The 25,478-nt window shown below is 42.6% G+C and overlaps 3 protein-coding genes across 3 annotated transcripts; all 3 read left to right on the top strand.

Annotated features, from left to right (window-relative positions):
• The first annotated feature begins 1,252 nt into the window (after positions 1-1,252).
• On the top strand, positions 1,253-5,662 carry LOC112573524 (acetylcholinesterase-like). Its single transcript, XM_025253988.1, has 10 exons — positions 1,253-1,441; positions 1,655-1,806; positions 2,317-2,461; positions 2,603-2,788; positions 2,962-3,161; positions 3,520-3,667; positions 3,946-4,115; positions 4,265-4,391; positions 4,582-4,711; positions 5,097-5,662. The coding sequence occupies exons 1-10, from the start codon at positions 1,276-1,278 to the stop codon at positions 5,254-5,256; spliced, it is 1,584 nt and encodes a 527-aa protein (XP_025109773.1). The 5' UTR covers positions 1,253-1,275; the 3' UTR covers positions 5,257-5,662.
• Positions 5,663-6,971: 1,309 nt separating this feature from the next.
• LOC112573523 (neuroligin 4-like) lies at positions 6,972-11,329 on the top strand. Its single transcript, XM_025253987.1, has 10 exons — positions 6,972-7,184; positions 7,450-7,601; positions 8,062-8,206; positions 8,425-8,610; positions 8,790-8,998; positions 9,253-9,403; positions 9,822-9,994; positions 10,268-10,403; positions 10,661-10,790; positions 11,081-11,329. Exons 1-10 carry the CDS (start codon positions 7,019-7,021, stop codon positions 11,238-11,240), a joined length of 1,608 nt encoding a protein of 535 aa, XP_025109772.1. The 5' UTR covers positions 6,972-7,018; the 3' UTR covers positions 11,241-11,329.
• Positions 11,330-16,030: 4,701 nt separating this feature from the next.
• LOC112573736 (fatty acyl-CoA hydrolase precursor, medium chain-like) lies at positions 16,031-25,174 on the top strand. Its single transcript, XM_025254322.1, has 10 exons — positions 16,031-16,673; positions 18,792-18,955; positions 19,711-19,858; positions 20,155-20,340; positions 21,032-21,232; positions 22,448-22,603; positions 23,166-23,327; positions 23,677-23,865; positions 24,108-24,258; positions 24,533-25,174. Exons 1-10 carry the CDS (start codon positions 16,526-16,528, stop codon positions 24,828-24,830), a joined length of 1,803 nt encoding a protein of 600 aa, XP_025110107.1. The 5' UTR covers positions 16,031-16,525; the 3' UTR covers positions 24,831-25,174.
• Positions 25,175-25,478: the final 304 nt, after the last annotated feature.

Here is a 25,478-nt window from a genome sequence, read left to right as displayed (position 1 = left end):
TTCTCAGTCATTCTAAGACTGTCCTCCAGAAGGGGGTGGGCTAGTTTTCTTCTACCCCCGCGCCTGAATGACAAAATAAAGAAAAGAGGAAGCCCCAGGCATATCTCTCTGTTTTATGTACATTTTCCGGAGATTCACCCTTTTTGTGTGTGCTCCCTTGGTTTTCCCTCCACTGACTGCCTGATCCTAGTGGAGCCCACGGTCACGTGGTCAGTGCAAGTCGCCTTATATGATCACATGCACCCGGTTAGTTCCCTGTCCAGGTCAGCTAGTCGGTCACTACACCCAACGATTGTCAGCATGATGTACATACACACAGCACTCACACATACACACCACTCACACATTTCATCTACGTTTAAAAGGTGGATCAATCTTTTGAAATCTGTTTGCGACTAACAATTGGGAATTTCTTAACAGGAAATCGGGTAGAAGCAGATATTATAGGATCATACACACACAGTGAAATGACAACGACGACTAGGACGACGATGATGATAAACATGAAGAATAAAGATATTATGACTAATAAGAGATTTTTATTTCGCTCTTTATTTTTTGAATATGTATGTTTTTGTGAGGAAGAAAGTGTGAGAAAAGTTTTCCCAAAATGTCTGTTTGAATCAGTGTGATGAACATGTCTTCTGTGTACTTTAAATTTTAAACGTTAAATGCTGTGACAGATAAAAGAAGAAAAAAATGCATTATCTTATCAGTTTTACTTCAAACAAATAAAGTAACAAGGTACAGTTCAAATAATGTGACAGCGGGGTCTGTTGTAAGTTAAATTTGAATATTTAGTTTGTGCGCTTCAATTTTCCCATGACTAATGTATTAATAGTCACTAGAGATAATAGAACTTTATTTACTTATGATATGATTTAGCAGACACTGGTTATTAAGGAAAACATGAATGCCTATCATGCACTGCGTTCAGGTTTATTGACTTGTAAAGTTTTCAGTCTAACCTCTCGTCCATTGCGATTGTAAAATGTATCTGAGAACGAAGTGTTAATAAATGATGATTGCTGAATATTAACTAAGAACAGAGTGATCATTGATTGACTTTTGCCTTTCAAAAAACAGTTGTAAACAATAAACAGTCATCAGCCGGTACTGAATGTCGCAAAGTCGAGGACAGAGACAGACAAGTGCCGTGTAGTCATCTCCAGAGATAACCGTTAAAAAATATCAGACATGAGGATGGAGTGTTAAGACTTCTTAAAGATAAGACGACGGTTATCTTTGTCAGTTGCTGCTCGTCAGTCGTACAGAATGCACTCGGTGGTGGCGATGTTGATTGTGGGCGTCCTCGGCGCCGCGGCAGAGGACGTGGTAGTCACCACGACCCTGGGCCGACTGCGGGGGTCAAGGGTCAGCACTGGACCCTCAACGTACCTGGACACGTTTCTCGGAGTGCCCTTTGCTAAGCCGCCTGTCGGTAAGATGTGAAAAAATAAATTATTAAGCTAATCTTGACCTTTTATTAAAAACGATAATAAGCTTCTTCATGGGTTTTCATTAGTGTTAACGTGTGGTATTTATACAACATCAGGTGTAGTCATCTGTCATTGGTCAACGTGTCAAAGTTATCTTTCACACTCGTGATTACTTTATTCTATAAACCAGCAGAAATCTGTTCACAATGTGACAGGGTCGCTGCGCTTTGCTCGCACTCAGCCCGCGGAACCATGGGTAGGCACCCGGGACGCCAAGAACTTCGGGCCAGCGTGTCCACAACAACAACAGCTACCCCGGTTTACAACGAGTGAAGACTGTCTGACACTAAACATATACACTCACTGTGTAAGAAGAAAGGTCCTTTTAAACCGACTGAACCAACAGTCGAGACCAAAGAGAACTAACAGTGCAAATCTTTTTGGTTTCAGAAATTAGTTTGTTTGTCTGTGTTCTATGTATGTAAGACACTACTTAAAACTAAGACAGGGTTGCTTTTTTTTTTTTTGCAAAGTCCTTTTGTTTATTGTCTTATCGCTGCCAGCTGGCTGTCACAGATTTTGAACTTCAAATCTGAGTGAAACATCTGTAGTTCCAGTCCCAGTCAATGTCAGAAGATTTTGAGCGAAAGAAACAAATAAATCACGAACAATAATAATAATAATAATAATAATAATAATAATAATAATAATAATAATAATAAGTCATTAAAAAATTAAGTAAAATTCTGCAAAATAATTAGATGACATTGGTATAAGCTGGTTTACTAAGAACCGTTTTGCTAAACTTTTCATTGACCACAAAAACCCATCAGACATACTAATCTCAAGATGTTTATTGTTGTCCTGGACTACACAGTCCGCAGACTGCCAGGCGGTGCCGGTGATGATGTGGGTTCACGGCGGGGGCTTCACTCAAGGCAGTGGCATGGAGGTCAACGGCACTGAACTGGCCATGAGGGGAGTCGTTGTTGTCACAGTGAACTACAGACTAGACATTCTGGGTAAGTGGACTACCTTTGGTGTGTGCACCAGTGGTCAGTATACCCCCGGGTTTGGCAAACTCGTGGTTTGCAGTTATGTCATCAGTCAGTAGAATAAGTTTGCATCTAGTAAGTCCTGTAAAGTTTTCTTATTTGAACCAGGATTCTTGTCGACTGGAGATGATTCCTGTCCCGGGAACTACGGTCTTCTGGACGTGATTCAGGCTTTGAAATGGATTAAAGAAAACATCGCAAGTTTCCATGGCAACCCTGACGATGTGACAATATTTGGAGAAAGTGCTGGAGGTGCCCTGACCTCTCAGCTGAGAATCTCTCCTCTCACCAAAGGTGAGCATGAAGTCCCCTTTCATCTTTTAAAAACATCATTTAATTAATCAGTTCGCTAAGCTATTTGAGCGTATATTGTTACAAGGATGTATACTTTCCTGGAAAACTGAAGAAAGCTTTCTTAAAAGATTGCTGTATTTACCTACAATTCACATTGCCGACAATACACACAGGTCTAATAAAGAAAGCTATCATGGAGAGTGGTGTATCAGTGACTCCCTGGGGCAAGAGCTCGCCTGCCATCTCTTTGTCGAGATCTCAAGCCCTTGCTACCAAGGTCGGGTGTCCGACGGACAACGGTACGGCCGCCCTCGTCTCCTGCCTCAAGGACCAGCCCCTGGACACCCTGATGGCCGCCGCTGCTGCCGTTCGAGTAAGTACAAAACCTTCTCTCCCTTCATATGGACAGAATTCTCAGGAGAAGCATGGACTGATAAAGGACAAGCCTAGCCTGATATCGTGAAATGTGTCATGACATGTATTGGTGATTAATAACATAACCATCCGTCAAAACCTCTTGTCAGCAAGTTATTGCATATATATACCAATAGGAAACTCTCAACTTAATTATTTATGACGGGAAATATTCTTCTAAAATTAAATCACATGATACTGCTTTCACATAATTTTGCATTTGTAAATAATCCCATGGTCTTATTACAATTTGCTGGTCCAATTTTAAACATCTTTTCACGTACGTAATCACACTTTAGTAATCACTCTTTTACCAGGCATCAGGCAACTTTTTTGGACCTGTGGTGGAAACACAATTCGGGGTTCTCCCCAAACCTCCGGAGCAGCTCATTCAGGAGGGTTCTGGAGCCGACATCGTGTCCATCCGCGGGACCAACAGAGACGAGATGGCGATGGAATTCAAATGTACGGCGCCATCACGTAGTCACGTTCTGTCTGCGGTGTACGTCTTCGCATGCGAGTGAATGAGTGAGTGAAAAAGAGAAATAGGTAAACGTGATGATGAAAACCAGAGGAAACAATGAGCGTGAACTATGTCTTGTGAGTAGTGCTTCCTAATAATGATGAAAGTCCTAAAACCCGAGTAGATAAATTGTGTCGTAAAGGTAACCGGTGAACGTTGATAGGTGGGCGTTTTGTACCTGTAATCTGTGATTTCTGTCGGACAATATCTTTGTTTGCAGTGCGGGCTAATCCTCAGTACAACTTGCAAACCGCTGAAACTGAGGTCATGAGCAGTGCAGCAACGAACTTCCCCCGCGGACCCCAGGAGGCAGGACGAGCTCTGTTCAAGGAATATGTACAGACCATCGAGAACCCCACCAGCCAGCAGCTCGCCACGGGAGTCTCTCAGGTGAGAATAATTATTGAGCATTGGGAATCCTACCTATCTAGTCGTCGTTGCTGACCGCTTTACCTGTTCAGAAATCAACCATCACCTGACCAAAGTGTCGTGTAGTTGCGACTACAGGCTGTTGACGGTTTGTGGCCTGTGTGTTGCAGCTGCAGTCAGATCTCGCCTTCAACTACCCGACCATCCACGAGACACGACTTGTTGTCAGCAACCAGTCAGCAGCGCGACAGTATGTCTACCAGTTCAGCTTCCTGTCACCATCCTCAACTATGTCGGGTATGTTAACACGCTCCTTTGGTGTCTATTTATTGAAAAAAAACTTTGTCCTGTTGTGAGGTGGTCGAGAAGTGATTGAACAAAAAGCAGTTGCCAAACAGATGTCATGCATGGTGGTTTCTTATTGGTGTTAGGTTAGAAACAATTTATACTTTAAAGCAGAGGTCAAAGGGTGTTCTGTCGTCTGCAGAGGTGCCGCACGCTGCCGAAATTCCATTTGTCTTCGGAGAACCGTTTGGTGGTCAGAGCAAGTGGACAGACGCTGACCGACGTGTTTCCAATGATGTCATGACCATGTGGACAAACCTCGCTAAATATGGGTTGGTAGTCAGGGTGGCAGAGAGATTCCTTGTTAGTCTCTCGATACCTCAGTCTGTGTGCCAGACATACCTCTACCTCTACCTCTACCTCCACCTATACCTATACCTATACCTATACCTCCACCTATACCTATACCTATACCTATACCTATACCTATACCTCTTCCTATACCTCTACCTCTACCTATACACACACTTTACCTAATAAGTGTTTGTTTGCAAGAAATACATACAAATGACCACTGGCCATGCCCCTCGAGGTGTAGAATAGATAGCTAAGTGTTTTTGTTGACACGAATGAGTCGTTAAGATTAACGACTAATAAAGATTGATTAAGGAAGGAAGAAGACAAGTATGGTGCTGATGACATGTCCTCTGTGTCCAGAGATCCCACGCCCCAGGGAGTCAGCAACATCACATGGGGCGCCTACTACGAGGCAACACAGTTCTACTTGAGATTCCAGGAGACTCCATCCCTTGACAACCATCTGAACCAACAGCGCATGGACCTCCTCAAGTCTCTGTACGAGCGGTTCGGAGCTTAGTGGCTTCGGAGCTGTCGTCTGTTACATAAGCTTTTAACCACAAGTAATAACAATATTTCACTCACTTGTCTGGATGCATTTGAAATGTCCACATTTTTAGTAGCAATTTTCAGAAATGCACCAGAGTCCACATTGGATAAATGCAGTTACAATGACGATGAAGTCACAAAAGCTGTTGCATTGCATGCTCTAAAGTGTTTGCAAAACCACAAAAGAAGGTTTAAAATTAACTATGAAAATTTGTGCCAGTTTTCCGGCAATCAGACGACCAACACAGCATCGTCAATCTTGTTGTTTTCTTCAAGAACTAAATCCCGACTCGCTGTATGGGATGTATCAACACTGTGTGAAGGTTGTGGTTTCCCAATCAATGAGTTAATAAAAAGATATTTCTTCATCACAGATATCATGATTGCATAATTACTTGATTTGAGTATTTCGTGAAAAGTTATTGTTGTTCGTGATGGTGATATTAAACAACAACAACAATAACAACAACAACAATAACAACAACAACAAACATGAGTTTTCCGTGTGGACCATTCACACATAAGACTACAAATGAACCGACAGTCCCCAGACAAGAAACACAAGTCAGCACAGAGATGACACTATGGCAGACGTGAACTAAATGCATGGATGGAGATAAAGAACTGAGCAGTGAACGAATAGTACGTTTGATTTCTAACCAGAGATTTATTTTTTTTATCTCGGATTTGAAGGCTTCGAACATAGACACAGTTCAAAGAAAACGGGAATTGGGGGGCAGAGAATTCCATACAGAGGGATCATGGTCAGGTGAAGGGGCGTCTATCGAATTTCTTTCGTTGATTCATGTGACAGAGATAAGACAAAGATACCGACTCGGATGTCAAGGTGTCCGTACCTCACACAGGTGTGGTGGGGCAAGGTCGGGATGACAAAGGCAGCCCAGTGTGACGAGCTTGTAATCACTGCCAGCTCGGACTGACACCAGTGGAGCTGGCACTACCAACATTAGTGTCACGGACCAGTCCGTGCCTCCTTAGTTTTTTCCCATGATCCCGCCTTAGTTTGGTGGAAGGGGATGGAAGGTTGTCACTTGTGAATGTCCTAATGTTAGTGGAAATTGTGGGCCTCGTGATTTTTGGATACCCCATGAGTTTCGGACCTCACGAGCGAAGCATGTAGAGACTGAGTACCTTCGGCACCCAGGTGGAAGGGACAATGTGACGTTCATGCAGTTTAAAGGATGATCAGGGTAAGAGCTGTTTGAACTGTTAATAAGTAACTGAGACCCTTCGAGAAGCGAACTGAAAGACTCAGACATTTGTATTAAGTAGCGGTGCATGTGCACCCTTAGTCTGTGTAGTGCACCCTTAGAGATTTAAGGTGCTTGCTGAGCGTTGATTTAAACTGTTCTGGTTGAAAGTTGTATGCATTGTTATGTACTGTGAAGTTTTGGTGTGTATTAACAAACGGACGTCCCAACCTGGAAGTGATCTCGTGTTTTTCATTTAAAAAGAATGCGCAATGCGCGAATGCCGGTATGTGACGTTTGGTGAGAATGCGCCATGTCAGACTACCGTCGTCAGGTCGTGACAATTAGTCATTGGGCAACATTACAGGAAATCTCTCAATGTCAGGGACACAACAGACAAGAGCCTCTATTCTCGTCCAAAAATAACATTTAAAAGGTCAGGCATGAGGATGGAGTGTTGCAGCGACCTTAAGGATAAGACAACAGTTATCTCCGTCAGTTGCTGCTCGTCAGTCGTACAGAATGCACTCGGTGGTGGCGATGTTGATTGTGGGCGTCCTCGGCGCCGCGGCAGAGGACGTGGTCGTCACCACGAAACTAGGGCGACTGCGGGGGTCAAGGGTCAGCACTGGACCGTCAACGTACCTCGACACGTTTTTCGGAATTCCCTTCGCTAAACCGCCTGTCGGTAAGATGTGAAAAAATCATTTATGTCGCCAATCTTTGTCCTTTAATGAACATAATTAACATTCATTTGGTTCTCGCCAGCAACCTGTTCACTCACGTCTCACTAGCAAGATGTACATTTCCTACATTCCTCCTACAAACACGGTTTTTCTTCATTGTCATCATGCTCATTATCACACAGCAAGAACTAGAAGCTGATCAAAGATCTTTTGAATGATAAAAACTAATAAATGAAGAAGCGGGAGTGTTTTCACGATGTTAAACAGGGCCACTGCGTTTTTCTCCAACTCAACCCGCGGAGCCCTGGGATGGAACCCGGGACGCCATCGACTTCGGTCCAGCGTGTCCACAGAAGCACGAGACACCTACATTCCCAACCAGTGAAGACTGTCTGACACTCAACATACACAGACACTGTGTAAGATATGTATTTAAAACCGACTAAGCAGAATGCGGAGAATGAAGAGAACTAACAGCACAAAAGCTTGTGGGTTCAGATACTAGAGTTCTGTGTCAGTGTTGTTAGTGTACACACCAGTCCTACATACAGGAGACGGCATTAGTAAGGTCCCTGGGATATCTTACTGTCTTATCTTTGCCACCTGGCCAATATTTTGAACTGCTAGAAATCATTGTTTCCAAACCAGGTCAATGCCAAAATAATTGGGACACTTCGTAGGAAAAACAAACCAAGATCGCCATTCAGTAATTGTATTTTACGACATAAAAACAATAGTATAAACCAACAGTTCGCAGTAATGTAAACTAGGGTACAAACAGAAGTCATACAATGTTTGAAAATATCACAAGCACATAGTGCGAGCTGACCAAACAAAATACCCAGAGACTCATTTATTGCCTCCAACCTTACTCAACAGTCTGCAGACTGTCAGCCGATGCCAGTCATGATGTGGATTCACGGTGGGGGCTTCTGGGAAAACAGCGGTTCCGGAACTAACGGCACTGAACTGGCCATGAAGGGAGTCGTTGTCGTGTCCGTCAACTACCGGCTGGACATTCTCGGTGAGTTGTCCACCTCTGGACTGGTTTGCCTGAGGTTTGCACCTCCTTGAGCACACATAACAATATATTGGTCAGACACGAAAATCACCTTTGTACGCATGAACCAATAACCACACACATCTCAGATAACATCTCTTATGACACCTTCAACTACCTATACAAGGTGCTAGTTATATTACAAAAAAAATTTTTCCATATTTTTGCTTTCCTAAAACCAGGATTTCTGTCGACTGGAGATGATTCCAGTCCCGGGAACTACGGTCTTCTGGACTTAATTCAGGCTTTAAAGTGGATTAAAGAAAACATAGCAAGTTTCCATGGCAACCCTGACGATGTGACAATATTTGGAGAAAGCGCTGGAGGTGTCCTTAGTTCTCAGCTGAGAATCTCACCGCTTGCCAAAGGTGAGAATGAAGTCCACCTTCGTATTGTGATGAAATAAATCAGATCACAAAATGACTGTCATCATTTAATAAACATGATATTTAATTGTTGCTATATTAATGATACTAATATATTGAAATAGAACACAGGATTTATTTATCCATTGCTTACATGGATGCGTTTGTCCAATCATGTACAGGCCTTGTTAAGAAAGCCATCATGGAGAGCGGCGTTACTATGGCCACCTGGGCCGTCAGTCTGCCCACCACCACGCCCACCCCTTTGTCTCAGGCTCAGGCCGTGGCTGCCAAGGTCGGGTGTCCCACAGACAGGGGTACGTCCGCTCTCGTCTCGTGCCTGAAGGGTCAGCCTCTGGACACCCTCATCACAGCCGCCGCTTCTATTCGAGTGAGGACTAAACCTCTTCAAATCTGACTACCGGCAGAAGCCTTTACTTATGATAGTGTAGGGCATCCACCCCTAAGGTTGTGTCCGTAGAACGCCTTATGTCAAAGATTGATTACATAACTGTCCGAAGGACCCTACTTTAGTCAGTTATTATGGTTTTAAACCTCATTGCCATGACACTGCAGTAGGAAGAGGTCTTACTTTACAGTCATAATTAGTCACATGTCATTGTCAGGAATATTTCTTGAAAACAGACAGACTATGGCAGCAAGTTCATCCCTGTCGTGGAGACAGGGTTCGGGGTTCTGCCCAAACCTCCTGAACAGCTCATTCTGGAGGGCGCGGGGGCTGATGTTCTCGCCATCCGCGGCTGCACCAGAGATGAGTCTTCCATTGACATGGAGTGTACGTTGTCCTGTCTAGTTCACTCCTGTCCTGTCTTGTCTAGTTCATTCGTGTCTTGTCCTTTCCCGTCTAGTTCACTCCTGTCCTGTGCTGTTTAGTTCACTCGTGTCCTGTACTGTCTAGTTCACTTCTGTCCTGTCCTGTTCTGTCTAGTTCACTCCTGTCCTGTTCTGTCTAGTTCACATGTGTCCTTTCTGGTTCACTCCTCTCCTGTCGTGCCTCGCACTGTCTACTCAATTAATCCCGCCATGTTGCGTCTAGTCCAGTCACTCATGCCTGTCCTGCACTGTCTAAACGAAGAGAATCATGGCATTAATGCAATGTTGTCCATGTGATGTTATTACCGTAAACAAGGAAATTTCCAATTTTCATGTGTCATAGTTTCGGGCTTGATTCCTTTCTGTGTCTTCGTTTCCAGTTTGGTTCAATCCCAATGAATACGACTTAAACACGGCTGAAAGAGAGACAATGAACCGAGCAGCCTCAAACTTCCCTCGCGGACCCCAGGAGGCAGGTCGAGCTCTGTTCAAGGAATACGTGCAGAGCATCTCGCAGCCCACCAGCCAGCAGCTCGCCTTGGCAGTCGCTCAGGTGAGTTTGGACTGAGAACTGAACATCCTACAGACCTCCACACACCACCTTGCATTCCACTTTGCTCAGATGATGACCTCAGTGAAGAAGTGGCCTTGCTGGCAAGTCATTCTTTTATGGAGGAATAAAAATAAATGTTGCTTAGTTGTGGCTAAAAGTTTTCACTCATGCACAAAGATCTGTCCATGAATGACATTTCGTATCAATACACTATATCGCTAGTAATGTAAGTTTCGGACCATCTTGAACATCAGTGTCTCATTCGTGTTGCAGCTGGACACAGACCTGGGGTTCAACTACCCCATGATCCACGAGTCGCAGCTCGCCGTCAGCAACTCCAGTGCCGCGCGCCAGTATGTCTACCAGTTCAGCTACCTGTCCCCCAACTCCAATCACCCTCAGTGGACAGGTATGTCTGTACCACCTCTCAAAGTATGAACTCTCACAAATACCGCAGACAGCTTAGTCTTGACATGGCTACAGAGAATATATAGAAGGTAGCAACAACTCCATTTTTTTCCTTAATTGTTAATATAAACCAATTAAATAGTTCAATCAGTTAAAAAATTATAAGGTTGTTTAAGCTTAATTATTATTGTATACTAATTAAATCGTCCAATCAGTTTAAAGACTTAATCGATAATTTTGTTTCTCTGTCTTCTGCAGGTGTGCCCCACACTGCTGAAATTCCATTTGTCTTTGGAGAACCGTTTGGAAACGACACAAACTGGACAGACACTGACCGGCGTGTGTCCACTGACGTCATGACCATGTGGACAAACCTCGCGAAATATGGGTCAGTAGGACATAACCTACATTACTCGCTGTCATATGTAACTATTTACATAAAACAAATAGAACTAGCCACAAACCTCATCAAGTATATCATATTGTTTCAAAAATAATAACTTGTCACAAATGCCGGTTAACGTGGATCAGAGACAAAACTTGTTGTAGCCGACTAGTACTCCATGTGCATTCCACTCAAGGTATGGAGCTGATACCTGGGTTAAAATTAAAATTAATAAGACAGAAGGGTTACGATGATGAAAGGAAAGATGCTGATGATATGTCCTCTGTGTCCAGAGATCCCACGCCCCAGGGAGTCAGCAAGGTTACATGGGGCGCCTACTACAAGGCAACACAGTTCTACTTGAAATTCCAGGAGACTCCATCCCTTGACAACCATCTGAACAGACAGCGCATGGACCTCCTCAAGTCTCTGTACGAGCGGTTCGGAGCTTAGAGCATCCAGTCGTGACATGTGCACAGTTCTGGCTGTCCATCCTGAATGTAAATGTTTACCGAATAAAGCATTCATGTTAGTCCTGATCATCTTTTCTGATTCGTTGTTATTGCATACATTGTCTGAATGTAATTTTTTTTAAAAACTTTTATTTTTCTGATCTGATTGGGTAGGGGGGGTGATTGAGAATGATTTTGAAGTCAAGAGAAATAGTTGTGCAAAGATTAAGATTTAAAATCTGTGAACGGCAGCAGCAGCAGAAGCAGCAGCAGCAGCAGCAGCAACAACAACAACAACAACAACAACAACAACAACAACAACAACAACAACAACAAACATTAATAAAAACAACAATAACAATCATCATCATCTTCAAAAGTGAAACAGAAGTGGGGGCTTGGAAGTAGAGAGAAAAATACCGGAAGCTGCGTAGAAAAACTCCGCAGCTGTTTGGCAGATACCGGAAGCCAGAAGAGCTCTGAGTGTTTCTGTCTCCGCCATCTCTGTGGTTGTAGAATATCGAGCGGCTCCATGTGCCGAGCTGTAGAGATGCAAAAGCTCCGAAAAAAATTCCCTCGTTTCTTGTCTCTGTGGCTGCGTGCATCTGACTTTATGGCGACTGATTGAGGAAACGATGGTGTTTGGATGTAATGACTTCTTTTTGCAAACGCAGTGAACTCCATTCTCAAGGGAAGGTATGCTTATAAATATTCATCATTATTACAGGACAATCGACAGATAAAGATCAATATTTTCTCCATTTCTCTTTTTTTTTCTCTCCTACAGGCTTCTTCTTTAACGCGTATAATCTGTAAACTGTGTTTTATTTGGACTGTTTAAAATAATAAAGGTAATGATAAATCATAAGGTAATAGTAATGATATGGTAATGATAAGGTAATGATAAGGTATTGCAGCTTATATAAACTTACCGGCGATGTCCATGGGCGTATCTCGAGAACGGAGGAGAGATGTTCACCTACATTTTGGGAAATAGTATCTTTGAGTATCTGTCGGTCAAAGGTCACACGAATGCATGATTCTTCGAGAAGATTCATACAGCGGCAGGTAAATGATGAGACCAAGTGCTAGGGCTGGTTCACAAAGCTGCTTACAGCGCACTGACCGCTCATAAGGCGCTCACAGTTCACTGACCCGACACAAACCGCTTGCCAGGTGAGAGGTCAGTGTCGCGAGGTGAGAGGTCAGTGGCGCCAGGTGAGGGTCAGTGTCGTAATTGTTACATTCATTGTGAATCCATTGTTTCCCAGTTGATATTTTTTTCCTTTATTACAAATTGTGAAGACTCTTTGACGAAGAGCCAAGATATATAGATGGTTTTCCCATTACTGTTGTCTTTCAGCTTATCACTACCACTTCTAGTTTTATTTCACCTTTCTGTGACTCCAGTAAATTTCGAGGGTTTCCCCAGTTTTCTGTTTCCTTTACTGGAACTGCTGTCCATGGCAGAGAGTGTGATGGTGGCACTGGTCCGGTGCATGGTACCAACATACCATTTCAAAACAGTTATTTGAAAAGTCTTAGAAAAAACACAGTGAGTAAACTTTAAACATTTCTTTGCTCGTTATCTCAGTGTCTTAGTTGTTCACCTCAAAACCTTAGAACTTTATACTGACATGATACAGTCCCAAAATTGTGTGGAGTCTTTGTTTATCTGTATCTAAATATTGTAATACCGGCTTAATTTGAAAAATGTCGTTTGGTAGCTACAGTGTTTTGTATTTTTTTTAATGTACACATACCGTTTTACAAAAATATTTATTAAAAAATCAGTTGTTTCTATTTATTTTCAAATACTTTATTGTAGATCATATCTTCACGAAAACATTTCAAAAAGAATTTCGAGTTTACTTATATCAGGAATAAAGTTAGAAGCTTTTCTATAGCCACTGATTGCTTGAGGTGTTTAAAAAACATTTCTTTGAAGTTTCAATCAAGTATAAAACAAATGAAATAGCAACATCAAGGAAATATTAGAGTTTACACTCTGGAGTGGTGTCTGACCTTACTTGCCAAGTTATCTGTTCAACAATGTTTGTGTGTTCCACATTTCACGGTTTTTGTGTCCCTCCTAATGTGTTGCTCCCAACAGCTTTTTCTGTAAACTCAGAAATGGATGAGAGAGAAAATGTTTGGCATCCATCGTGATATCCCCGCCTTTCTCAACATACACAGAACAGGTGGTCATCATTAACACACTTTTCCCCTCTATCGTGGAGGTTTTAAATAAAAGCTGATTATTTTTATTTTATTTTTTATTATTTCTGTTATCGTCTGCTTTCTCGCCGCCTTGCCTTGTGTTAAGACACTTAAGCTTATCAGTTCTTCTTCAAGAAGCTATTTCAGAAGCAGGCTTGCACCTTTCAAACACTGGTAAAAAAATATCTATTAACTGAAAAGATAGCACTCAACAGTGTTTACTTCAAGCAGCCTCTCTGCTTCCTTAATGAACAGCTTTGGTTCCTCTCCAACTGAACTCAGAGTAAGTTGACCTGAAGCACACCGGCTGGTTTGTTGAAGATGAACTGCATTCTGAGATTACAAATGTGATCCAACCCTCAGTATTTCGCTCTTTTGTGGTTACTTCATCACTTTCATTTATTCTCTATGGTTCTTAAAATTCTTCCTTTATGTGTCTGTTTGATTCTACTACTATTATAGTTTTATATTAGCTAATGAGATTTCAGAAATTTTCCTGAGAATATGTAAGCGATGTACACGTTTGTGTCAAGTGTGCTGTGACATTATTCACGGTCTTACTGTTACATTCCGTTGTTATTTAATAAAAAATGAGATGATTATTTAGTAGGTTCTCAATTGTCTTCCGCATATTTCTTTATTTCTTTTACTTTTCTCTAACTTTTCACATTAATTTTTTTGATATGAAACCCTGCTATTTTACAATTGCTGTACAATATACGACACCGTTGCTGTTATAAAGAATTGTAGTTTTACTTATTGATATTGCAGAATTTACAGTTTCGCCTGCTTGTGTTTGGTGTTATACTGTGTTAATATTGTGATAATTTGTCTTAATATGAGATGCAAGCAAACATAAGGTCGTGCAAACCTCAAACCGCCGCTGGTCTGAAATTTGGGGCTGCTCCGGAAGCATCCCTAAAAGCGTAAGACACCCGGAAGTCGGAGAGAAAGCTTCCGGTGATGTTGACAACGAGGCGCGTGATGATCGATAGTGACGTGGGCGAGCGATGAAGGAACATGGCGAGTGTGAGCGCATGTAAGACACACGAGATAGGTCTGATGCCATGTGATGCCATGTGATGGCACAACACCTTTTATTGACATGTCGACCTCCAGACTTCAGACGCAGCAACTGTCAACTGCCAACTGCCGCCAGCACACCAAAGCCAGCATCAGCTCCTGTCACCAGCACACCACCCTCACTCCGGAATTACTTCGATCTTCCTTCAAGATGTGAAAGCCAAAATCCGAGCAAACATCAAATCAGTGTGTTTTCCCTAATCTCCTTGCCTTAATTGTTTCCAGTTTAATTCGTTCATTTTTTTAAAAAAAAAATCTGCTTCATCATCCACGCCTGTTTCTTCACGACCACCGAACTTTTTTCAACAGCCATTTTTATTTCTTCTTGTTTTATCATGTTATTTCTCGAGCTCTAGGAATCCATTATGATGCTGGGAGTTTACACACCAACACTCACCAACAAAGATTACAAACAGACGTTGAACAGTTATTTGTTGTGATGCAGGAAATATTTGCACTGAGTACAATGAGCGAGTGAAAAGTGAAAAAAGATTCTCCCCGATGTTGGCATTCATTGGTACTGTCGTACTGCAATATTACAGGCAGCTTCTCAGATGTTATTCATAGCTACAAGCTTTTAGGTTTTATTGCCAAAGGTATAGCAACCTTTTTCTCCAAATTTCACTAAATTTCTAATCCGTACAATTGCACGATTATGGAAATATTTATTTTACTTTATTTCACTTCATCATCACCTCATTCTGTTAAACTGTTATAGAAAACTTCATTCATCATTCTAGGATATTATTATGTACACGTATGAAGTGCTTGCATTATCAGAGAATCTCGCGAGGACGGGACAAAGCAGGCTCTTATCACTTTTCTTTCTACATGTAAACAGACCTTTAACATGCAACCTCTGACCTCTGTCATTCACACTTGAAGACATATGGCGACATGGCACACATCCACTCGACTTCTCTCAGCAAACTGCTCTTGCACATGAATGCACCGACAGGATGAAAGCTGGAAGAGTTGAGACTGTGTTTCAGGTAAGACAAGAACAATTGGTCCATAATCAGCTTTTAGTCCCAAGCTCATTATTGCCTCCTGCTTAGACGATCAGGACATGGATCCAGTCCTCTGGAAATTGGGAAATGTTGCATCAGCCACTTGAGATTACATTACACAGTTGTGGTGGAAGCAGCAGTATCAGAACAGAAAGGTAGCAGTAGGTAAATATTCACTGTCAGAACCTGGTTTGAAATATTCTTCCATCTCTACAAAAATTGTGACAAGTACTAGCTACAGCTAGGAGGCGTGCTTTTTTTAATGAATACTCTTGACAAAAGAGTTTGTTACCATAATAAACAATACAAATACACATTCAAACAATCCCGTTTCCGCTCATCAACACACGGAGATGCACGTGCACATGATGTAGCTCGCATGCGCGAGGTGTGGTAGACGGGAGAAGGACTGGAAAAAAACGGAGATATCAAGAAAGAAGAGGGTTGTGGGGAATAAGGGGTAAGAAACGGAGGGTAGTGGTGATGCAGGCCCGCAGAGACAATTATTGGCACAAGCCGGTTTCGCTGAAGTGTGCGAGCTGTTGGAAAGTTCGCGCTATTTTCGATTGAAATCTTTCTGCTTCCTTAGAGACGGGGATTTACTATCAAGCTGCGTGCAATTGCGGGATTCGACATGAGCTCCGTGCTGTAGTTCTGCCTTTCTTGTCTAAAGAGCAACGATGCTGCCACTTCTCCTCCCGATCCCGGTCTCTCCCGTGGAGGCAATGTCAATATTTGAAACTAAAAACTTTTCTCTCGGAGGAAGCGATGCCAGAACACCTTGCCGTGGCCCGCGTGAATGTTTGACCAGCTTCTGCCGCAACACACACACAGACAGCGCCAAAGGGAAGGGGGACTACTCACACTTGGAGGCGTGGGCGGGGGAGAGAACTAGTCATCGGTGTACCGATCACTGCCGACACCAAGGTGAAATAAGTGTGGAGGTGGCCCGCCATGCTGCTTGTCGTGCTTGATGTGTCTGGGGATGGCCTGTGACTGCCTGGCGGAGGACGTGCAGGTGACAACGAGGCTGGGCATCGTGCGTGGCCGGCGGGTGAGCACCGAACCCTCGGGGTCAGTGGACATGTTCCTCGGCATCCCCTACGCCCAGCCGCCGGTTGGTGAGTCGTCGCTTCTTTTGTCTCCCAACACCATCTCACACCACCTCAAAATTCCCATTTAACCCGATGATAAAAACTTGGAGTCGTTCCCTGGTCATTGTCAACCTTTATGATACAAAATTGAAATTCTGAACAGTGGTTGTCCTGGTGAGAATGTCACTTTATATTCGATTGGATGATCAGCTTCTTCACAAAAGAAAGAATATTAATGCACTATTATTTTCTTCCGTGAACCTTTACAGATTTAGAAAATATTTCTTTAAAGGATGTATTTGTCACTGTTTCACAAACTGTTGCTCATATACAGTCGAACACTGGGGTATTATTTCATACAAAAACATATTTACACATATCTTCGTTTGATTATCTTTGTGTCAAAGTTATCTATTCTAATACTACCTAGAAGGTCTATAATTACCACTCACTATGACTTTTATAAGCCCACGGGCCATGAGCACCATGGAAAAAGAGAAATATAGACAAATACAGTTATCTAATTCCAGCAATCGTCGGTAAATACAGGAAACATACTGAATACATGGAGCCTGATCGTGATCCATAGCAGTCAAACAGTAATAACGATTGTAATATAGGATGTTAGTAACGATAGTAGTGTAGCAGGGTAACTGCAGTTTCTCTTCCAATTTTTTTAATAAGAACAAAACAACACTTTTGTGGGTTCTGAACCGTTTGACTCTAGTCGATGGTGCTGGCTATGGCGAATCTCGAACACCACACACTCGCGCTCTCGGTGAGAAGTCCTCCCACCCCTGCACTGTCTCCTCACCTGCTCACCTGCACCCGACCTTCCGACCTGCACCCGACCTGATCTGCACCCGACCTTCACGCTCCACTTATCCCCCAAACACACCCGCGTGTTTTAGTTTTTTATCGTGATCTCGATCGCATGACAAGAAATACTGAGATACTCCCACAAACAGCACTGTGATGAAAAGCTGTGAAAAATGATATTTTCCAGAGAAGAACAATGAATTTTTATGTTTGCATAAATCATATCCGATTCATACGCATGAATTATATATTTTTTTAGGAATAATTCATTTGAAAGTGAAAGGTTAATTACTGTATGATGTCAATATTAACCTACTATGTTCGGAACAAGTCTACGAGAAAAACTACTCAATCGACTTGACCATCCTTTTGGTAAACATCAATTAATAGCTTCCTTGTTTCAAAATATCATGTGTCTGTAGCGACTTTCACCTTATATAACATCGTTTTTAATAATAATAATAATAATAATAATAATAATAATAATATGTGATGTTAGGAGACATGGACAGAATAGAGGGAGAAACAAGTGCGAGTAATAAATAAAAAAAACCCATAAAAGACACAAAGATGAATCATGGAACAAACAACTAGGATGGAGAGTGACATAAATGCAGAGGAAGACGATTGATATCACAACTATATGTTGATTGGTGTAGGGGCAACAGGTGTGTTTTTAGTGCAAATTAGGATTAGAAGTCTCAAAGACATTAATTTTGTCGAACTCAGCTGCTTTTTATCCCTCGCTATAATCTTGCAATGCCTAAGTAAATGTATGTTAATGAGATTTATGCATTTTTTTTCTCTTTATATTTAAGTGCCCTAACCATTTACACCTCTTGTTTAAATAAGTTATCCCAATCAAAATAATTTTGCATTACTCATGAAATCACAAAATAATTAAGTCTTTTATTTTATTTGAGCTTTTATTTAAATCAATGTCCAAACCATTTACCAACAGCGGCTTAAGATTAACGAAAGTAGTTTTTCCCTAATCAAAATAAATTAACACCTCTGATGAAATCACGTAATGTAAAGTTTTTCTGTCTGCGTGCTTTGCTGGTAAAATAACAGTACACAGATATAAGACACACAAACTGTATGCAAGTGTAAATCTGATATCCCCGCGGTCTGCTCCAGACGTCTGTGTCTACAGACGACTATTGAGGAACTTCCTGCTTCTGGCTCGCCCGTCACGTGGTCTCTCCTTTCAGAAGCAACCGGAAGCAGAAAGGCAGACGAGAGGTTTAAATGCAAAAGAAATCAGGAAATTCAATGCCGGTCCAAACTCTCGTCTGGGACTAAAGGTTTTTTTCTTTCCTGCAGGGTCGCATCGCTTCCAGAGGCCGCGCCAGTCTCGTGCGTGGGCGGGCGTGCGTGACGTCACATCGTTCGGGGCTGCTTGTCCCCAGCTGCCGGCTCCACCCCCGTGCTGGCACCTCAGGGCGGAGGAGGACTGCCTCAACCTCAACGTCTACTCCCCGACGGTGGTAGGCGTCTTTGTTGTTTCTCAGTCTTTCTCACTTCGTCAGAGCTTCCATGTGTCTGCTCGTCCGTGTGTTTGTGTGTGTGTCTGTAGACGTGCGTGCGTAATTGATTGGGTAGGTCAACGGAAAGACTGGAACCAAAATGGTCTGGGTCATGTTTCGTCTCCGACAAACCTTCTGTCCCTGTGGCATGAGGAGGGAGGAGGCGACGAGGCCAGCTTGTTGCTGTGTTATATATATTTATATGTGTAAGAACTCGGCCAGTGCCCGCGCCCTCCTCAAGACGCACAGGAAATAGTGGCTAAAAATAGCGCCTTTCCATGAATGCCATTTGGGGAAAATTATGCAGTGAGTGTAGTTCAGTGCCTCCCGTGACCTCTTCCATCACCTTGCTGACTGGCAGCCGCCGCGTGACGTCATCCGCGACAGTCAAGACAGATCACTCTTGTGGAAACGGTCGGCGGTGACCTCCGCAAGTTTCATTTGTCTCCCTTTACTTCAGCTGCTGTCACCTCGCATCCGCTTGCAGAGGTCACAGAGTTCAGAGGACTTTGGGTTGATAACACTTTTGTTGACTAATAGAACCTCGCTGAAAGGATTCCTGGCCAACGGCATCTCTTTTTCGGATGAAATAATAAAGTTTAAATTTTTTTCTTACGGAACTGTATGATGTAGGTATTATTTGTGTGTGTGTGAGAAAGGAGAGGGAGGGAGAGGGGAGAAGAAACTCATTGCATGATTTCTGACTCTTGTGCTAGAGAGAAGGGAAGAGCTCTCTGCTTCCGGTCATGGTGTGGATCCATGGAGGCGGGTACCGCCTGGGGTCTGGGGCTTACTCCAGCGGTATACCTCTGGCGTCACGTGGCGTGGTGGTCGTCACGCTGAACTACAGAATGGACGCCCTGGGTATGTGTGACATAACCTGCCCATTGCATTCCTTGTCTTTTCTGTTTTACTTTTGCTCCTTTTGCTGCTTTAGGACAACACCAATCAAACCCAAAAAAAAAAAAAAAAAAAAAATCCAAGGCTTTATCATTTACCCGTTATATAATGGGAAATATCAGCTACAGTAGCTCTTTGCTGGAGTCAATCTCAAACAAAGTGATGGCGATGCTTAATTCATATTTTAATCAGTTGCTTATTTTTTGGGATCGATCTGCATTACTTTAGACATCTCATACATGCTATTAATATTATATTAGGTTTCCTGTCAACGGAAGATGATGCTTGCCCTGGAAACTTTGGTCTTTTGGACCAGATTATGGCGCTTCAGTGGGTCAGAGACAACATCGACAGTTTCCATGGTAACCCTAATCAAGTCACTATCTTTGGGAGTAGCGCTGGTGGTGCCAGTGTGTCTCTTCTCAGACTTTCACCTTTAGCGGCAGGTAATTAAGCTTTCTCCTTTTTTATAGCAGGTAATTAAGGTGCGTGGTCAGGATAATGGAGTCTGACATTAAGGTTGCTGCAGTGTCTTTGTTCGTCACAACTAATTGGACATTGTATGGCCAAGCGCTTGTATTTATTGTCTTATTAGTAAAATAATCTGATCGGTGCCATTCCTTTTTCGGTGCGATGGTCACAGATGAAAAGTTTGTCCCCCTTTAGTAGGTATGAACACCTTTGTATTGAGAGCTCTTCATGACATTACACAGTCGTTCTGTTAAATCACTTGTTACGGAAATTACCATTTCCCTCGGCTGGTCCTCTCCTTCTGGTGAGAATATCCATCTTGCCAGCAAGCCATTTTCAAAATAACAGATCCAGGTTTATCTTTATATCTAGTCTGTGAAGCATTCTCCGTGTTACGCTTACCTAACCTACTTTGTCTCATTTATACCTGTCTGCCAGGTATGGCATTACACTTGTTCAGGACCTCAATCACTGCACTCGTACAAATTTTGTAACTGTCTCTCCCACTCTCTGGTATGCAAAAATAAAACAAACACAAAACAACAACAACAACAAAAAAAACCCAACAACAACAACAACAACAACAACAACAACAACAACAACAACAACAACAACAACAGTATATTGTCTCTTCGTGTGAATACTAAGCATCATTTTTGTGGAAAGGCCTGTTTAACACTACCATCATCCAGAGCGGAGTTTCACTAAGCCCTTGGGCTGTGGGCCAGGCCCTGGACCCTGTCCCTCCAGCACAGTGGGCCCGGCGTCTGGCCCAGAAGGTGGGCTGTACAAGAGACAGGAGTCAGGCCTTGCTCACCTGTCTACAACCGTGCCAGTGGACAACCTCCTCAACGCCAGCGCCCTCCTGCTAAAGGAGTATTCAGTGAGTCGGCTTTTTCTCTTCTTCAGACTTTCTTCTCTTCTCTTTCCCTCCTTCCAGTGTGATTTTGTGTAAATATGGCTGTGTGTTGTCGTGTACATCATTGTGTGTGTGTGGTGACAGAAACAAGAATGTGGCTGGGGTGGATTTTTATTTTTTTTTCTTCAAATGCTTCCTCCAAAGTTAACCCTCCATTTGGGAACTTGGACGAAAACCCTTCACGCTCACTTTTAAAGACACCTGCAAGCACTAAAATGTGTATGAGAAATATAAAAAGCGGTTTAGAAGGGAACTGGTTAATGTAACCCCTAGACAGGCCGTTGCCTTATCAGCCAGACGCAAGTGTTTGTCTTCACGAACTCAGACCTCAAACGATGCACGAAGGCGTTTATTTGGACTTCAAACAATCCCGCCCAGCTCCTCCCTTTGGCACGGCCCCGATGGCAATCTCATCCCCAAGCCTCAACTGCAGGTAGACGAAAAATAAAAGAAAGCTGTTAGACATAATGTAAACAAACGCAATTAAACGGCAATTAAGTTTGGTTCTTTTTTTTCAACTGTCGGTGAGAAACTGTCGGCTAATTGATGAAACCGGTGTTGAGGCGCTGACCCGAGCTGCAGCTGTTTGCTGATACGGCGCCAAGAGAAGGAAGAAAATAAACTTTAAAAGCGGAAGTTTGCCTGTGTGCTGGCACCTTCCATAGCAACACAAAAGCTTGAAAGAATTTCTATGTTATCTAAAGAACGCAGACGGGAGGAGAAATTTGAGACGATGCTCCAGTTTTGGTTTGTCTCCCAAAAAGAAATTCTGAGAGCAGAAAATGAGAACTTATTTAATTTAACTTGCGTAATTGTAAAAAGAATTTTCCCCTGAGACTGATTGGAACCTTTAAGAAAGATGGCGTCCTCCAAAGTGAATACAAGTCTGTTGAACAGTGTTTGGTGTTTTAAACTCTCTCTCTCTCGCTCGCTCTATCGCTCTCTCTCTCTCTCACACACACATATACATATTGATTTTTCGTTTATTTTCTTGTCATTATTTATTGTTCATTCATGTAGCCTTCGATTTCTTACTTCGTTCGTCCATTCATTTTTGGTTCGTTTCGGTTTTTTTTTCTGAAGCTCGAAGTTTCCTTTAAAATTTTTTTATTCATCTTTTGCGCATTGCTCGATAAACATGGAAAGCATTTACATATCTACAGGGCAGAAGAGACGATCAAATTATATTCAGACCCGTGGTGAGAACATATTTGGTGTTGTGCCAGACCGGCCTGTCCAGCTGCTGAGGAATGGCGTGGCTAACGATGCCATTTCCGTCCGGGGATTCACACGAGACGAGTATTCCAGCTTTATGCTAGGTACATTTTATTCTCTTTCCAACCGTTTTCCATCGATTTATTTATCAGAACTTTTAAAAGCTATTACCAAGCTACAATAAATCAGCACAAAATATATTATCTTGTTTTGGCACGAAAGTTTTGAGTCCTGCCATTAATCACTTGTGGCGAGCTTGACATCATCGTGAAGTCGGCGTTGTGAGAGTTTTATGTGAGTGCTCTACTCTCCCTTATGATTCCATTATCCCACCTTTTCTACATTTTTTATGCATTGGTGCAGGTTTATGGCATATTTTTTGCTCAGTTTTTAGAGTCTCCTCACAGGCTTGCATAGCTCGCTAAGCGCGTATAGTAAAGCAATAGGCTTTGAAAAAACAGACAATGTTACAGCGAGGGATGCTGGGACATGAGGCCGTGTTGTGAAAGCTTTGCATAAATGCATGTAAATGGTGCAAACATACAAAAAATATTGTATATTTTTAAAAGTATTTAAAAGGTCCATAGCCCGTTGGGTGTCAATCTTGCGTAAGGTAGAAAAAAAAAAAGATTGGAGTGAGTGATATCCCGCTGTAATGTCTCCCAGACTCCTCGTTACTGGATTTTTCGCGCCGGAGGATTGAGGAGTTCGTGAGGCAGCTGGCTCAGAGGAGTTTTCCACGTGATCCAGATACAGCTGCTTCAGCCATCATCAACCATTACATCAGTCAGGCCAAGTCAGCAGAACAGCTGAGAGAAGCAGATAGAGGTAGGAGCATAACGAAGCTTGAAAAGCGTATTCTGTGTTTAAAACATTGTCATCAACCTCCACCAGTGGCTGAGGCGAAGCAGGCGGCTTTCAAACTGTGCATGAGATCGTTGGTCTAGTCGTTATCATGCTGAGATCCAGCTGTACAAGTGAAGCATTTCGTGTTTGCCATCAACAGCACTTTTTCCACAAACAAGCGATTATAAATTTCAGCATGGGATGGGATTTTAAGGTCACGTGTTTATGTATTATGGACAGTTAAGACATGCTAATGGAGCGTAAGCTTTCATCACAACTTTCTTTCCATAAGTAAAACTGCTTATAACCATAAGGGGGTAAATGATCCGAGGATATTCGAGTACCAATGGGGCCATACTGGTAAATACTGTAACTCCATTCCAGGCACTAACAGACTTCTACATCGTTGCACCAACCATGATTGAAAGCCAGGCAGTAGCGAAACTTTCTGGAAAGGGGCGAGTGTATCTATACCAATTCAGCTACCGCGCCACCCACTACAGTGTCCCCTCGTGGGCAGGTACTGGACACTGAACAAAAACGATCATTTCAATAACTTCATGAATTAAGCCTTTCTTCACAGAAAATTTTTAAAAAGTCATTTGTATCTTGTATCAGCACATGATGGTGTACAGTACAAACTCATTAACAAGTTGGTATTATAATGGTGTTGAGCACAAGGCATTTCTTCCTATTTGATGTTAGTGTAATGGTTTTTAGTACAAGTTTCTTTTATTCATTATTTGTTCATACTGGCACCAGGCATCCCACACGGATCAGATTTACCTTTCATATTCGGGACACCCCTTCACATGGAAGAAGAACAGTGCGGCTTTAGGTTCAACTGGACTTCTTCCGATGTGGCTGTTTCTAGCAATGTCATGAGCTTGTGGACAAACATCGCCAAATATGGGTAAGTCGCTCTTACTTTCGGTATAAACTATACTTGAAACTATCTTTTAACATAAGTAGTTTAAATATTGTTGAAACGTCCTGCAACAAAAGAGGCAGGGTTAGGTTAGCATCATCATCGTCGTAACCTTCCTCCTCATCTTCTTAACGAGGACAATGATGATAGAATGATGTTATTTGACATCAAGGAAACAGTTGTAATTGTCATCCAAAGTAGTCTTTGTCGTGGTTATCATTACCGTATCATCTGGTATAATATATTCGTGCGTTGACAGGAATCCTACACCAACACCGCTGAACGGTACAAGATGGACACCATACGACTTGCAGGGTCAAGAATACTTGGACATTGGCACCTCCCTCACCCTCAAAGCACGTTTGAAAGAAGACCTCATACAGTTCTGGACCAACCTCTTCCACAGGCACGGGTACCTGGACCCTCACCCGTCCCCCGTGAACTCCTCCAACAAGTTATTTCTCCCTGCTGCGGTCACTGTTTTAAGCGGCTGGAGTGTCTTAGCGATCATTAAAAGTAATTTTAGGTTACATGTGCTCTTCTTTCTTTGGCAGTAATCATCACCGACAGCTTGCTAAAAAAACTGAATAGCGGCCTCACTCGTACTTAGACCAAGCCAAGTCCCATGCGCCTCACCCCATCCCTGACAATTGTAGTTCAGGACAGAAGCGCCGATACACGCCGTATTCCATCCCAGACGAAGTTTTAGATAATTTTTTATGTAGAAGAATGAATGAAAGAACGACTGATCAAGCGACCAAACAGATGGACAGAGGGATGAATGAATGGATGAATGAATATTTTGACATAGTCGCTCAATGTATCTCTTGAAGTATTTCATGTTGGTGTGTAAACATATTATTCCTGTGTATTAAAAGTGACTAGAGGCTCACAAAATTTGTGAGAGAATGGTTTTGTTGCTGGAATTTCAGAGTACATCTTTTAAACACGTTTTACAGCGATAAACTAAGAATCTCTTCCTACCTACAGTTCTTTTTCGTGCCTATGGTGTCGCTTATTCTTGACGACCACTCCCACGACGCAGTGAAAACTCTTTCGTGTTTTTTTTTTTTTTCATCACGATTGGCGCTGACCGCCAGCAATGGGCAGACCTGAACCTGTGCTGTCACGCTACTCAAACATCCAAATATTTGAGGTTACCGGCGTCGACAACAGTCGAGATAGTGAAATGATAACGATCATAA

The sequence above is a fragment of the Pomacea canaliculata genome, linkage group LG10 (assembly GCF_003073045.1).
Source record: "Pomacea canaliculata isolate SZHN2017 linkage group LG10, ASM307304v1, whole genome shotgun sequence".
NCBI lineage: Eukaryota > Metazoa > Mollusca > Gastropoda > Architaenioglossa > Ampullariidae > Pomacea > Pomacea canaliculata.
This window is presented reverse-complemented; position numbering and strand designations above follow the sequence as displayed.